This window comes from Emydura macquarii, unplaced genomic scaffold (genome assembly GCF_026122565.2).
Source record: "Emydura macquarii macquarii isolate MOO-44397 ecotype Brisbane River unplaced genomic scaffold, CSIRO-AGI_Emac_v2 contig_1027, whole genome shotgun sequence".
In the NCBI taxonomy this organism is placed as follows: domain Eukaryota; kingdom Metazoa; phylum Chordata; order Testudines; family Chelidae; genus Emydura; species Emydura macquarii.
This window is the reverse complement of record NW_027131164.1, coordinates 19435659-19448856: the sequence shown is the minus strand read 5'-3', so window position 1 is coordinate 19448856 and position 13198 is coordinate 19435659. Positions and strand designations below refer to the sequence as shown.

The following is a 13198-nucleotide window of genomic DNA, read 5'->3' as shown; positions in this document are numbered from 1 at the left end:
CTTTTCCTGAGGGCTAATTTAAGACTATGTACCACCCAAATTCTACCTAATCCTTAGTTTAGAAAGCACATAGCATATTCAAATAAAGGGTTGAGTTTCAAGTTTATTAAAATGATAATTTGATTAGTCACTAATAGGACATTCTGGGAAGGGACAAGCAAATATCTTTTTCCATGAACTAGACATTTAGTAATATGATAGATGCCAGATTTGAATCTTCATGAAATAGCCTAACTATATATGAACAACAGGTGAAACTCAATTGTCATACTTCTTTTGAAATTGTACTAAAAGGACTAATGTAAATCCACAATCCAGTCATGAACAGTTTTATAAACCACGTCATCTGAACTGATGTCTTCTAAACCAAGTGTTCTGGAAAGTCACAAATGGTGAGCTACAAACTAAGAATTAATTATGACAAAATCTTTAGCTCCTGATGTTATTTTGTATCTGATTATATCGGCAATGGAATTATCAGCAGGAGTTGTTACAAATGGATTTATTGTTGGCTTAAATTGTATTGAATGGGCTAAAAGCAGAACACTGACTTCCTATGATAAGATCACAACCAGTCTGGCCTTCTCCAGATTTTGCCTACAAATCTCCTTGTCATTAGACAATTTCTTGATTAAGTTATATCCAGATTTCTATGGTGTGTTTCAAAGAATGGAGCCTTATTTAGTTATTTGGGTGTTTACAAACCAAATGAATATCTGTTTTGAAAGCTGCCTTTCTGTATTCTACTGTGTGAAGATTGCCACTTTCAACCTGTCCCTCTTCAGCTGGTTAAAACTGAAGATCTCCAAACTGGTGCAATGGCTACTTTTGAGCTCTGTGTTATATTGCTTAGTTACTACAGTCTCTTATAATTTGTTCATGTTCTATTGGGTGTTGTCTCACAACTCCACAGATAGTCTATCAAGAAATGTCACAGTGTCAGACATCAAAAATAATCTTAAATGGTACACTTTTCTGATACACAGCCTAGGATCTATTTTCCCCCTTATCCTATTTTTTGCTTCATCTGTTTTGTTAATCATATCCCTTTGGAGACACCTCAGGAAAATGAAGCTTAATTCAGACCCTAATCCAAGTTTCAGGAACCTCAGCATGGATGCCCATGTGCGTGCACTTAAATCTCTGGTGATCTTTTTCATCCTTTACATTATTTATTATGTGTTTTCAATCTCATCAAACCTATCTGATTTCAGTGATGAATGGAAAATTACAGTGTGTACAGTTGTAGATGCTGCCTACCCTTCTGTACAGTCCATTATCTTGATTCTGGGCAACCCCAAATTAAAATTGGCCTCATCAAGGATTCTTCATTCTGCCAGTTGCTACTTCAGTTAAATTACTTCATAATATCTATTCCTATCCTTCTGGATCAAGAATGGTCACTTCTTTTGTAAAGCACAGTAGTGGGAAAATGTAATTGTTCTATTTTTCCTGTTGTTTCTGTGTTCTTCATTCTATTATCCATTTGAAATCTCTCCTGTACTGCTATAGTACACAAAGCACTGACACTTTCCAAGAAGATTCTTTGCACACTACCCATCAATTCCCACTCAAACTCTTCCAGTGGACATCAATCCTCTCCTACAGCAGCATTGTTATCCTTTTAAGGAGAGACTGCTCATTGTATCAGACATTTCATGTGTATATATGACTAAGAAAACCAGGAAGAGACCACCAAAGTCATTTTCACATGATACGTCCAGTGGGGATTGAATTCTAGTCTCCACTGGTGAATGACATTTCTGCTTATAAGCTTCTGAATATAAAGAATAAAAAAAGAAAGCATTTGACTGTAAGCCTTACTCCAAGTTCCATACAAAAGATTAATGACAGGGAAAGGCACAAGAGAGGTGAAGATAATGCAAGAGGAAGATCATATTATGTTGCTGATACAAAGACATCAGAACACAGATATTTCAAGAACTAATTCATAAAACACAACATAGAGAGATGTGAGAATGAGACCTACAAAATGTGGCTATTCAGTCATGATTTACATAAATTGTTGTATTTTAAAAATGATATTCAAAACAGACCATCATACAGTAAATAAATATGTGAGAATAACCACTTAATGAATATCCTTAATCCAAGCCTGAGCTTGAGTAGCCAGGGCAGGTACTGGACAGGTGCATCTGAGGAAAGCAGAGGAAAGCATCTTTATGGCAGGTCTACAATTAATATTTTGAGTACGGTGAGTGTCAGACTGAACACAGAGCTGTGTTACTGTTAATGACAGCAGAGGACTGATCTGACCTCTGGTACACCAAGCAGCTGTTCTGATTGACTGATAATTGCCTAAACATTTTGAAACTTCTAGAAACAAAAGGATGGCATTAGAAGATCTAATGACTTTAAGTTTGAGAAATAAACCATCCATTGCTAGAAAGAAGATGATGTGCAAAGTGTGACCCATGTATGGATTGGTACATACCTGTCTTGTAAGAGAAAAGACAGTCTTTGGATAGCCTATCAGAATTTAATTAACAAGGCTCGTCAGTTACAGCTTGCTGTCCCCCATCACCTACAGCAGATATCTGGGTGATAAGGTTTAGTTAGAATCTGGCCCAAATGGCTGTAGTTCGTTCTCTTAATAAATAACTGTGTCATTATCCTACCTTCAGTGAAAGGCTGCAATGGAAAGACAAGCATGGAATTGTTAGGCCCTCAGATACAGAAAAAACAACTTTAATAATTGAAATAACAGTTGTAGGGTACACATTTTCGAAAAGGTACGTGCATTTTTTGAGATACTGTTTGTGCCCCCAATTCAGCTGAGTGCACAAATACTTGCATCTCTACCTACCTGAGGATGCAACTGGCAATTTTTCAGGGCTAAACTTCACTCACAGAAGGAAACTCCATCTCGGCCCTTCGAAATTCACAGTTGAAACAAAATACTTTATGCTTGTTCCATATATTTTATCAACGTAACATAAGCATACAGTTAATTATACAAATTATTTATTAGTTAGATCTCACTGGTGAATTGCTTGGTAATTTAGTAAGAAGTCTGAACATAAAGCATGAATAGTTAAGGCTGATAATACTGTAATACAATATAGTTAAGGGAATATACCTTTATGGGTGGGGGGGGGGGGGGATGAATACCCATAATCATTATCTGGAAAAATTATTTGTATAGAATATTTAAATAATGAAAATAAATTAATGTCAATACTGTAGTTAAGACTTCTAAGATTGTAACTGAAGGAATTTGCAGGGTAGACAGTAATACTGGATCCCACTGGTAAAGGAGAATCTTCTTTTGAAAAGGACCTAGCATTGGCATCTACCTATGGAACAACCTGAGATAATGAACATTAGAGATGGTTGAAAAATGGTGACACTGCTTGTGAAAGCTTTTTGCAATCTTTAGTTAAAATCTAAATAAATAAAAAGACCAGTCTACAAAATATGGTCTTTTCTGAGCATCGGAACAGGCTAATTTCAGACATCTCTGACAGTTTGGGGACTCTGTGTAAACTTACTACTTCTTTTCTGTTTTATGAATAACGTCATTGTAACCTTCAGTGGATTACAGCCTCCATACGGTAGCAAGACCCTGGCACACAGCTGAGAAGAAGTTGGGTGAAGGAGCCGAGCCGCCCCACCCCGCCCCACCACAAGGCTTGGAGCTAGAGTTAGTGTTGCCACAGCACTAAGACACAGGAATTAGGGAGAAGCCCATCTAGGCAGGGCTGGGGGATGCAGGCCCGCCCGCACCTGTAGGAATAAAATTGTAATTGTAACCCTGTAGATTAATTCATAGCTTTTAATTCATACCCTTATTTGTGTCAACCTCCATATGGTTATTATTGAAATCGTGTCCCCAGAATGTATAATCACCATCTCACAATTTTGTCTGTAACATTTGAACTTCTCTCAGTCATACTCCCTATTGTGAATGTGAAACCCCGTTTTGACCCTATATACTCCATCTGGTGTCAAACCCTTTCTAAACCTGTAGATGAATAAGATAGTTATCTGAACAAGGTGTGAATGGAGGGTGTATGTGTGTGTGAGTCAGACCCAAACTGCCAGCTTGTCCTGATGAAGTGTGAAGTCCACCCTAGGCTGAAGAGTGTGAACACATCCCTAAAAAGCAAAGAAGAATCCACCCTAGAAAACAAAAAACAAACTTAATCAAAGACATCAAAGAACAAGCTGAAAGTCACCTCTGCTATTGTACCCTCAATCAACTGTTACAAAGAAGTGACGTGACACAGCAAAACTGAAAAACCTATAGAAGACTGGGTGAGATTTCAAGGCTTTGGGGGGAAAATAGCGTTCTACACATCATCTAAAGAAGAGCATCGGTGCACGCCCGACAAAGACCCTGCTCTCCTCGTGCCCAGGTTCCCTGGCTCGGTAACTGCCATGAGCCACGAACTCCAGCAACGGACCCAAGCTACGATCTCAAGCCACGATCAGGACTGGTAGCTATATATAACTATAGAACGCTTTCTAGTGCGTTTGGGCGTGTGTGTGTGTGTGTGTGTAGGTTTGTTAGTTATTACTATAGTTTTTGTCAATAAATGCGGCATACTGCCTTTTCCACTTGAAAAAGTCCCGAGTGCTTAATTTTGCACAACATCCCCCCTACTCCCACCCAGCCACACCACCGGCGTAGCCGACCCGCAGGGGCAGGATAAGTCTATCTCACCACAGTACTAAATCCTAATGTCCTAAATCTCTGTTGATTAATATCTTCCCCACCAAGACAAAAACCCACTCCACAAACTCAATCTTTCTTACAGGTTTGAAAGACCAGACTAGATAGAGTGTGCATTCCCTGTAGGCATTGCACTTCTTCTTGGTCATTTCCCCTGGTATCTCTAAATCTCTGTCAGCTCTGTCTGTGCTTCCCCAATTCTCCCTCTACTAATCTCAAGCCAGAATCTGCTGCATCACTATGAATTAGTTTAAAAACTAATCTCCTGCTACTACATGTTCATTTCTTGAAATTATACAAATGGCTGTGATTTCATTTATTAGGCTTACAATTGTTAGGGTTGGGTGAATAATCTGCAGCAAATAATTTGTTCAAATAATTTTCCTTTTTTCTCTTCCAGAACTGTCTGCCAGGAGACTTGAATTTTCTCAATGTTTTGGTTATTTGAAAATATCTTAAAGGTGTTTTTATTTATTCCAATTTAAATAATAAAAAGGCCTGACTACAAGACACTATGAACCCAGCCAACAAGCATTAAAGCAGCATTAAAATAATTAATAAAAAAGGAACTCTGCAAACCTGCCAACTCAAAAAAAAAAATCCTTTCCAGCCTTTCATTGTTTTTCAAGGATTACCCAAAATTCTCCATTAATGCTCTTAATGTCTTTTACAGCATGGCCAGAAGGTCACCACATTGGAACTATCTCAGACCAACACAGGAAAGGGAGGGGGCAGCAAGTTACAAAGTCCTGGAACCCTCACAGAGAATGCACAGCCAGCAGGAGAGAGAGCCAGCTTGGGCACCTCTGCTACCTGTAGCTGTATTAGTGAGGCACAGGGAGAGAGGTCAACCTTCAGATAGGCCAGCCCTAGGACATTCAGGGCTTTATAGGCCATAACCAATACTTTAAATTCCATCTGGAGACCAATGGCCAGACAGTGCATACTGCAGAGCACTGGTATTATGTGCTCCCAGCATGATGCCCCACACAGTAAGTGAGCCGCTACATTCTGCACCAGGTTCAGTCTGAAGTTGGCTTTAAGGTGTAGCCACATGTAAAGTGAATTGTGGTGGTCTAATTATGCAGTAACAGATGCATGGTGGACAACAGTGGTAATGTCCACATCGGCAAGACAAGGCGGTGACTTCCATGCCACTGACTGAGTCACTGCTATAACGTAATTGTCAAACAATAGCTGGAGGGCTCTAAAATCAGCTCTCAGTTACAAACCTAGTAACAAATAGTGTATGTACTCCCTCAAGCAAAGTGAATGATTTTCTGATGGAAAATATACTTTCTGAAAAACTGAAATTTTCTGTGTGAAATTTTTGATTTTTTGGCCAATTTTTATTTCTTTTGGAAAAATTAAATATTTTGTTTTCGGTCAGTACAACCTGAATTGAAATATTTCATTTTTTTAAGGTATCTGAAACATTTCAAATCAGTTCAACGGTTGTTAAACTGTTATTTCCCTATTTTGGCACATTACCTTTTGTGACTTGTAGTTCTGGCGTCTGGTCCATTTTATAGGCCAAACTCCTTGGACGACTACATTTATTTACTTATTCTACCCACTAGCATTAAACTAATAAACTAAGATTGGATTTGGAGCACATAGAATCATAGATTATTAGGGTTGAAAGGGACCTCAGGAGGTCATCTTGTCCAAACCCCTGTTCAAAGCAGGACTAATCCCAATTAAATCATCTCAGCCAGGGCTTTGTTAAGCCAGGCCTTAAAAACCGCTATGGATAGAGATTCCACCACTTCCCTAGGTAACCCATTCCAGTGCTTCACCGCCCTCCTAGTAATTTTTTTTCCCTAATATCCAACCTAGACCTCCCGCACTGAGGACAATTGCTCAACCTGAGACAATTGCTCTTTGTTCTGTCATCTGCCACCACTGAGAACAGATTGGCCCCATCCTCCCAAAACTCCCCTCACTCTTATCTTCTGCAGACTAAACAGCCTAGTTCCCTCAGCCTCTCCTCATATGTCATGTGCTCCAGCCACCTAATCATTTTTGTTGCCCTCCGCTGAACTCTCTCCAATTTGTCCACATCCTTTCTGTAGTGGGGGGCCTGAAACTGGACACAGTACTCCAGATGTGGCTTCATCAGTGCTGAATAGAGGGAAATAATCACTTCCCACGACCTGCTGGCAATGTCCCTCCTAATGCAGCCCAATATGCTATTAGCCTTCTTGACAACCAGGGCACACTGCTGACTCATATCCAGCTTTTTATCCACTGTTACCCCCAGGTCCTTTTCTGTGGAACTGCTGCCTAGCCAGTCGGTCCCCAGTCTGTAGCAGTGTTTGGGATTCTTCCGTCCCAAGTGCAGGACTCTGCATTTGTCCTTCTTGAACTTCATCAGATTTCTTTTGGCACAATCCTCCAATTTGTCTAGGTCACTCTGTATCCTCTCCATACCCTCCACCATACCTACCACTCCCCCCCGGTTAGTGTCATCTGCAAACTTGCTGAGGGTGCAATCCACTCCATCTTCTAGATCATTAATAAGTTCAGACTGTTTTCTCTTCATTTCTGAAATTCTTCAATGCAAGTCCCTGATGGGCTTCCAAGTGCTACTGTACCAGCTGCTCTCTTGGCCGACACAACTGGGATCTTCAGAATTAAACACATGAATCTTTTATGTGACAGACTCGAATGGGCACTGGATATATAAGGATATGTAAGTCCCTCCTGCTGCCTTGCATGGGCTTTGCGGCAGTGTTGGCAGTCTTAGCCGGCCTCGCCACTGAAGCGGGTGGAGGCTGGGATGCAGGTGGCCACTCCGCTGGGGCGGACCGGCCAGCCTCGGACCGGAGTGGATCGGCACTGCGCAGCTAGGGCAGGCTGGGCCAGCAACCACTTCAGCAGGGGGGGTGGGCCAGCCACCGGCCAGCCTGGGGTGGGGGAGGTGGGCTGGTGCTGTGGTGTGGCACAGGCTGGTGGTGATCCAGTGACTGGGATGGACTGCCCAGCCCAGGGCCGGGTGAGGGTGGCACTGCACCACTGCGGCAGGCTGGGCCGACACTCCGGCAGTGGGGGCCAGCCGGTGATGGGGTGCAGTGCAGCCTGGTGGCACTTCAGGGGCTGGAGCGCACAGGCCAGTTGCTCTCTGGAGCCTAGAAGAGCTAGGCCTGGGGCCGATTTGGGTCTGCGCTGGTGCTGGAGCACTCTGGCGGGGGTGGAGGGGGGACGCTGGGGCATGGGACAGCCAGCCTGGGGCCAGGGTGGGTTGGGGTGGGGCAGCTCTGGGGTGCGGGCTCCAGGGGCACTCTGGCCACTTGGCACCAGTGCTGGGGCACTTTGGCACTGGGGACACCCGGTCATCCTGGCTGGTGCTTGGGCCACCCAGGGGTGGGCTCTAATGGTAGAGGGGGTGGAAGGGGCATGGCTTCAGGCAGAAGGGGCGGGGCTGAGGTCTACCCTTCCTGAAGAGGCTGTTCATGAGCCAACCATGCAGGCTCACATCCTCTATGGGTAGAGTATACTCATAAAATATATTGACCAGTAAGTTACACACATCTCTGGACAGAGGAAGTTCATCCTGGAGATTGGATATCCACATCCTTCTGGATCAGGCAGAGAGGGGAACTTGTATCATACACAGCCTGGTGGGTTTCACTACTAAATCACTAATAATAAAAAGGCAGCAAATCAAATCACAATTAACTCTATATCTGTAAGGAATGAAAATGTTTGTAGCAGCAGATTAGTATTCGTGCTGATGCCTCTTTCAACATTTTGTGGTTGGGAGCTGTGAGTGCTCAAACGCATATTTAGGTGCCGAAAGAAATATGGGCTTACGTGTCTACATTTAGGTACCATATTTTAAAATTTTACCCATGATATAGTTCTGATGTCTGATTGGATGAATATAAGCTGATATTGGATGCAAATGCTGGCATTTATTAATTTAATATTAATTTTCTCCAATTTTCATTTCCCCTTAATATTCTTGTCAGTTAATTCATTCAGTAAAGTAAAACCAAACCCAGCTGAATAGCGTATGCAGATAAAACACACTGAATTAAAATATCAGATAAACACAGGATGACCGGACATCCCAATAGTATTGGGACTGTCCCTCTATTAGATGCTTTGTCTCATATATGCAATTATTCCCTCCCCACAACCAAAAAAAAGTGACCTGATTTTTCACTCTTGCTATCTGCTCTCCCTAGATGAACATCATAGATTTTATTATAGTATTTACCCAGTTTTACTATATCTTCTGTTTATATCAAACTCATTTCCTATGGTAGCTTTCTTTGTTTTCCCTAGGGTACAAAGTAGATTTGCGGTTTATTTTGGAATTCCTGTCATGTGGGAAATTGGTCTTATGTCAACATTACTGGGTTAAAAAGTATATACTCTGACTCTATTTTTTAAATTATAGTCTGCCTCAGAAACTAGAAGACAATGGAAGAAAATATGTCCAGTGATATCTCTTTGTCCACAGAGGACAAATTGTTGCTTTAGAAATTTCAGAGGGATTCTGTTAATCACAGCTAGGGCCCCAAGCTGCACTTGGATGGCTGACGTGGCAAATGATTGCAGCAAAGGAGATATTTAGTATGTGTCTGCAATGTAAAGTTGCTACGAGCCACAAGCATCTAATGCCAATCTGTTATGTTTTATTCAGCACAAGTATATAAACTAAGCAAGTCTTCTACTGTTTAGGAAATCTTGGTCGGAGTCTGCCTCGCTGACCTGTGGAATATTTTTCCAGATTGGTGAAAGCCACTGAAGGAGTCTGTAATCAGTCTGGCAAATTTGGTAATTTGCAAGTGTAGCTGTAACAAGATCTGATTTGAGTCCTGTTTATAGTTATTTTTATATAGATGCAAATCCAGAGAAATTTTGTTAGCACTAACAGTACCAAACTAATTAGAAAACACCTCGATAATTAACAAGGCTGATGGATGCAAGAGAAGAAGGGTTCATCAGATTTATCCATAGAACTGTTATCTTTATTGTACTAGTGAGTAAAAGCCCTAATTGTGCTGGGTACTGTGCGTGCATATATGAAGACATAGTCTTCCAGGGCCAAAAAATACAATTTAGGGCTCTGTTTAGTTTTATTTTATAGTTGGTAAAAAATCTTGATTTTTTTTCTGTGACAATTTTGATTGGATTTAACAAAAAAAAGTTTTAAAATAGTTTCCCGTTAGCCATATAAAATATTTACACCCATACTCAAAGAGGCATTGAACATCTGCAACCCTCTTTGAAATTAAAGCTCAGTACATCTCAGGACATGTGTGTGCATGCGTGTGTGTGTGTGTTTCAAAATTGTCACATAAGTACAGGGTTTAATGGTGAACATTAATTCAGTACCAGTGTTGTACAAGAGTTATTTCTCAAATGAATACACTAGGTATCCAGCAAACCATCTCAGAAGTATAACACCTGACTCAAGCAGTCACCAACATCTTGATCAAATCCCAAACCTCTTGAAGTTTAGACATGCCTCTGTCCACATCTACTAAAAATATAGTCAGTCCCTTAGATAATTTCTGCTGGGCTCACTGAAAAATGTCAGTGAACTTTTTTTAAAAAAAATATGGCCATCTAATCTCTTTCCAGGGTTGAACATTTGTCATGGGGTGTTTAATTTTATTTCTTTAAAATCATGGTTATTCATAGTCCCCAATAGCTGTCAGAGGCTAGCTTTTGGAATCCATGAAGCTAGCTACCTCATTCTTTTGAGATTCCCCTCCAATAAGCTTAGTTGCTGAGGGGCTGTAACGAATAGTGCTAGGGCCTCCATAATCTGTCTGCTGGTTGCAGAGGGGATGGTTTCTTTCCAGAGTTGCCTGCCCGGCCTCTGCCCCCATTTGGAAGAATTTGCTCAGCAAAGTTGTGATAGAGCAGGGACCTAGGTCAACCCAGACAATCCATGACAGTAGCAGCAACAACAGTTTCTCTGGAAGTTGTGTTTATAAACAACATATGGAGTAGAGTGGGGGATGATGCAATGTTACCCTTAAAAGCATCAGCTGTTCTTCTAAAGAAGATAGGAAGCAAGATGGTGGAACATGCAACCCATGAGGTACTAGGCATAACAAAATGAGCAGGGAAGGATGAAGGGCTGCCCAGACAGCTATGAAGGGAAGGGCATGTTGTACCCTTGTAGAGGGCCTCACTGGGATTACTTGCCTATACGTAACAGTTTGCAGGATTCTTCAAAACTTTAATATGAAAATAGTCAAATAGTAGGCCAAAAAGTGATCAGACAGTGCCATCAGCTAAGAAGTGTATAAACTGCAGGATTTTGTGGAGTAATGCACCATGTGTGGGTTTTCTAAAACTAGAGCTCAGGCAGTCTAGTGTAATTAACTACTGAATATTCTAATGACCTTGATTGTATCTCACAATGATACCTTTATGTTAAAATATAAGAATCGTAGATGTTATGGCTAGAAGGCAACTCGTAGATCATCCAACTGGAACTTCCATATGCAGTGGAAGTTTTTTTTGTCTTTTTTGTCCATTTCCCTTGATGATGCTTTAGTGATCTTTCTTGACTGGGTGTTCTATTTTTGTCATCTATCACCAGGGAAGTTTTCTTCACACCTCATCTAAATTGCTGATGGGGAAACTTCAGAACATGTGGGGTCCTCTTTGGATGGTTTGAATATGCATCTATTACTTGTCTGAAGCTCATTACAATTTTCTCAGTTTCTTGCAATATTTCCAGTATCTCACTGAATTAGAAATCCCATGAGAATAGCTTTTTCTCAGTTGCAACCACTTCCATTCGCAGTTTAAACCACAAAGTGCAGATGTATGTTCCCATACTCAACCCTCACTTTCCACCCTTGCTCCTAAATCCAAACTTGCCCTGAGTTTAAGCAAAATAATTTCTGTATACAATAATACAATAAATTGTTTGTACAGTGCATAACACAATTAAATCCCTCAGTGAATCCTCCAAATGTTACTGTATTACAAATAATTAAAAATAATAATCAGCTGAAGCAAATGGACCTACACTGGTGTAAAAGTTTGGAAGTAATGGGAGAATCAGGCCTATATAACTGTACATGGTCTATGGTTTGTACTGACAGTATTTCCTATTTGCTGAGAAAGTTACCAGGCAGATGTGGCATCCATGCTATCCAATTTTTAAGCAGAAATGTCCATTTTACTCTCTTGGCTACCTCTTCTGATATGATTCAATCTCAGCATGGATTGAAAATTCAGTTAATTCCATTTAACTCAACTTTCTACTCAAGTTAATTAGTTATTCTCTTGATATGACTTAATTTCATTAAAAGTTTCTCCTAAATTATGCTTCACAATCTTTCTATGGTGGTGGTATGGTGTGTGGGTTTGTTTGTTTGTTTGTTTGTTTATTTGTTTGGAACAAAGGTGGAGGGAGTGTAGCCAGAGATCTTTGTTTCAAACTATTTGAATCTGCTAGGCACAATAGTCAGGTAAAAGGAGTTGCAGAAAAGCCTCAGAAGGGATTTAAAATTCAACAAGCATAACAGTAATCAATTGGATAGATAAAGAGTGGTATCAGTGTCTGTGGTATTTAAAATATTGATGAGTTTTAGCAAAAGGAATTTTAGGATAAAAATTAGCACGTGAATCTGGTGTTGGCAATTAGAAAATGTTCTCTGTTCACTCCTAACTCCCTCCTCACTCCTAGCCCCTCCCCTGTCCATCTTGATGCTCTCACTCCTAAAGTAACCCTGCCCTACTAATTAGCATAAGAGGTGAGGATAATTAGCATAAGAGGCAAGGCTAATTAGCATATTAAGTAACTGATTGGCTTAGAGCATTTTTACATCAGAATCTAATTAACATGACAAGTGCGGCCTAATTAACATATTAGGTGGCCTTCAAACTGATTGGCTGAGCTTGGGTGACCTTTCGATGAACTCATCCTAACGTGACTCCTCCCCTACCTACTTTGACATTCTGATAGCTATAAATAGCCAAATGTCAGCAGTCTAAGCTTTGTACAGAGCTGACCATCTTTGGACAGAAAGCTGAAATCACTGAAGAGCTGAAGAGATCACCACAGAGCTGCAGATCGAACCAACGGTGAAAAGAACAGAAGCTTTGTCTTGAATAGCGGTGAGCATCATTGAAGCAAAGGTGCACCTGAAGCTTTGGACAACCAGGCTAATTGAGTCCCTGATTTATGTCCAAGCCAGGGTGATCCTTCTACTAGGAAACCACACAGGTGATCCTGGGCTTACAGGCAACCGGGCTAACTGAGTCCTCGCTCTGTGTCTGAACCTAAGGTAATCCTGCACAGACACCTCTGGGCTTATAGACAACCGGGCTAACTGAGTCCCCACTCTAGCCTGAGGTAGCTCTCTTAGTAATTTTGGACAGAACAGAAGGACCTTCCCTGATGAACAGAAGGATGTTTTAAAGGTTGTGTAAGTAAAAGACCACCTGACTTTGCATGTCAATAAAGATGGATGCTTGTGGTCTGAGTGAAATTCTCCCTCTCTACCCATCCAGCAAGCA

The 13198-nt window shown here is 41.0% G+C and overlaps 1 protein-coding gene across 1 annotated transcript; it reads left to right on the top strand.

Annotated features, from left to right (window-relative positions):
• The first annotated feature begins 468 nt into the window (after positions 1–468).
• On the top strand, positions 469–1356 carry LOC137150705 (taste receptor type 2 member 9-like). The gene has a single exon (XM_067544673.1). It carries the CDS (start codon positions 469–471, stop codon positions 1354–1356), a length of 888 nt encoding a protein of 295 aa, XP_067400774.1.
• The last annotated feature ends 11842 nt before the right edge of the window (positions 1357–13198 follow it).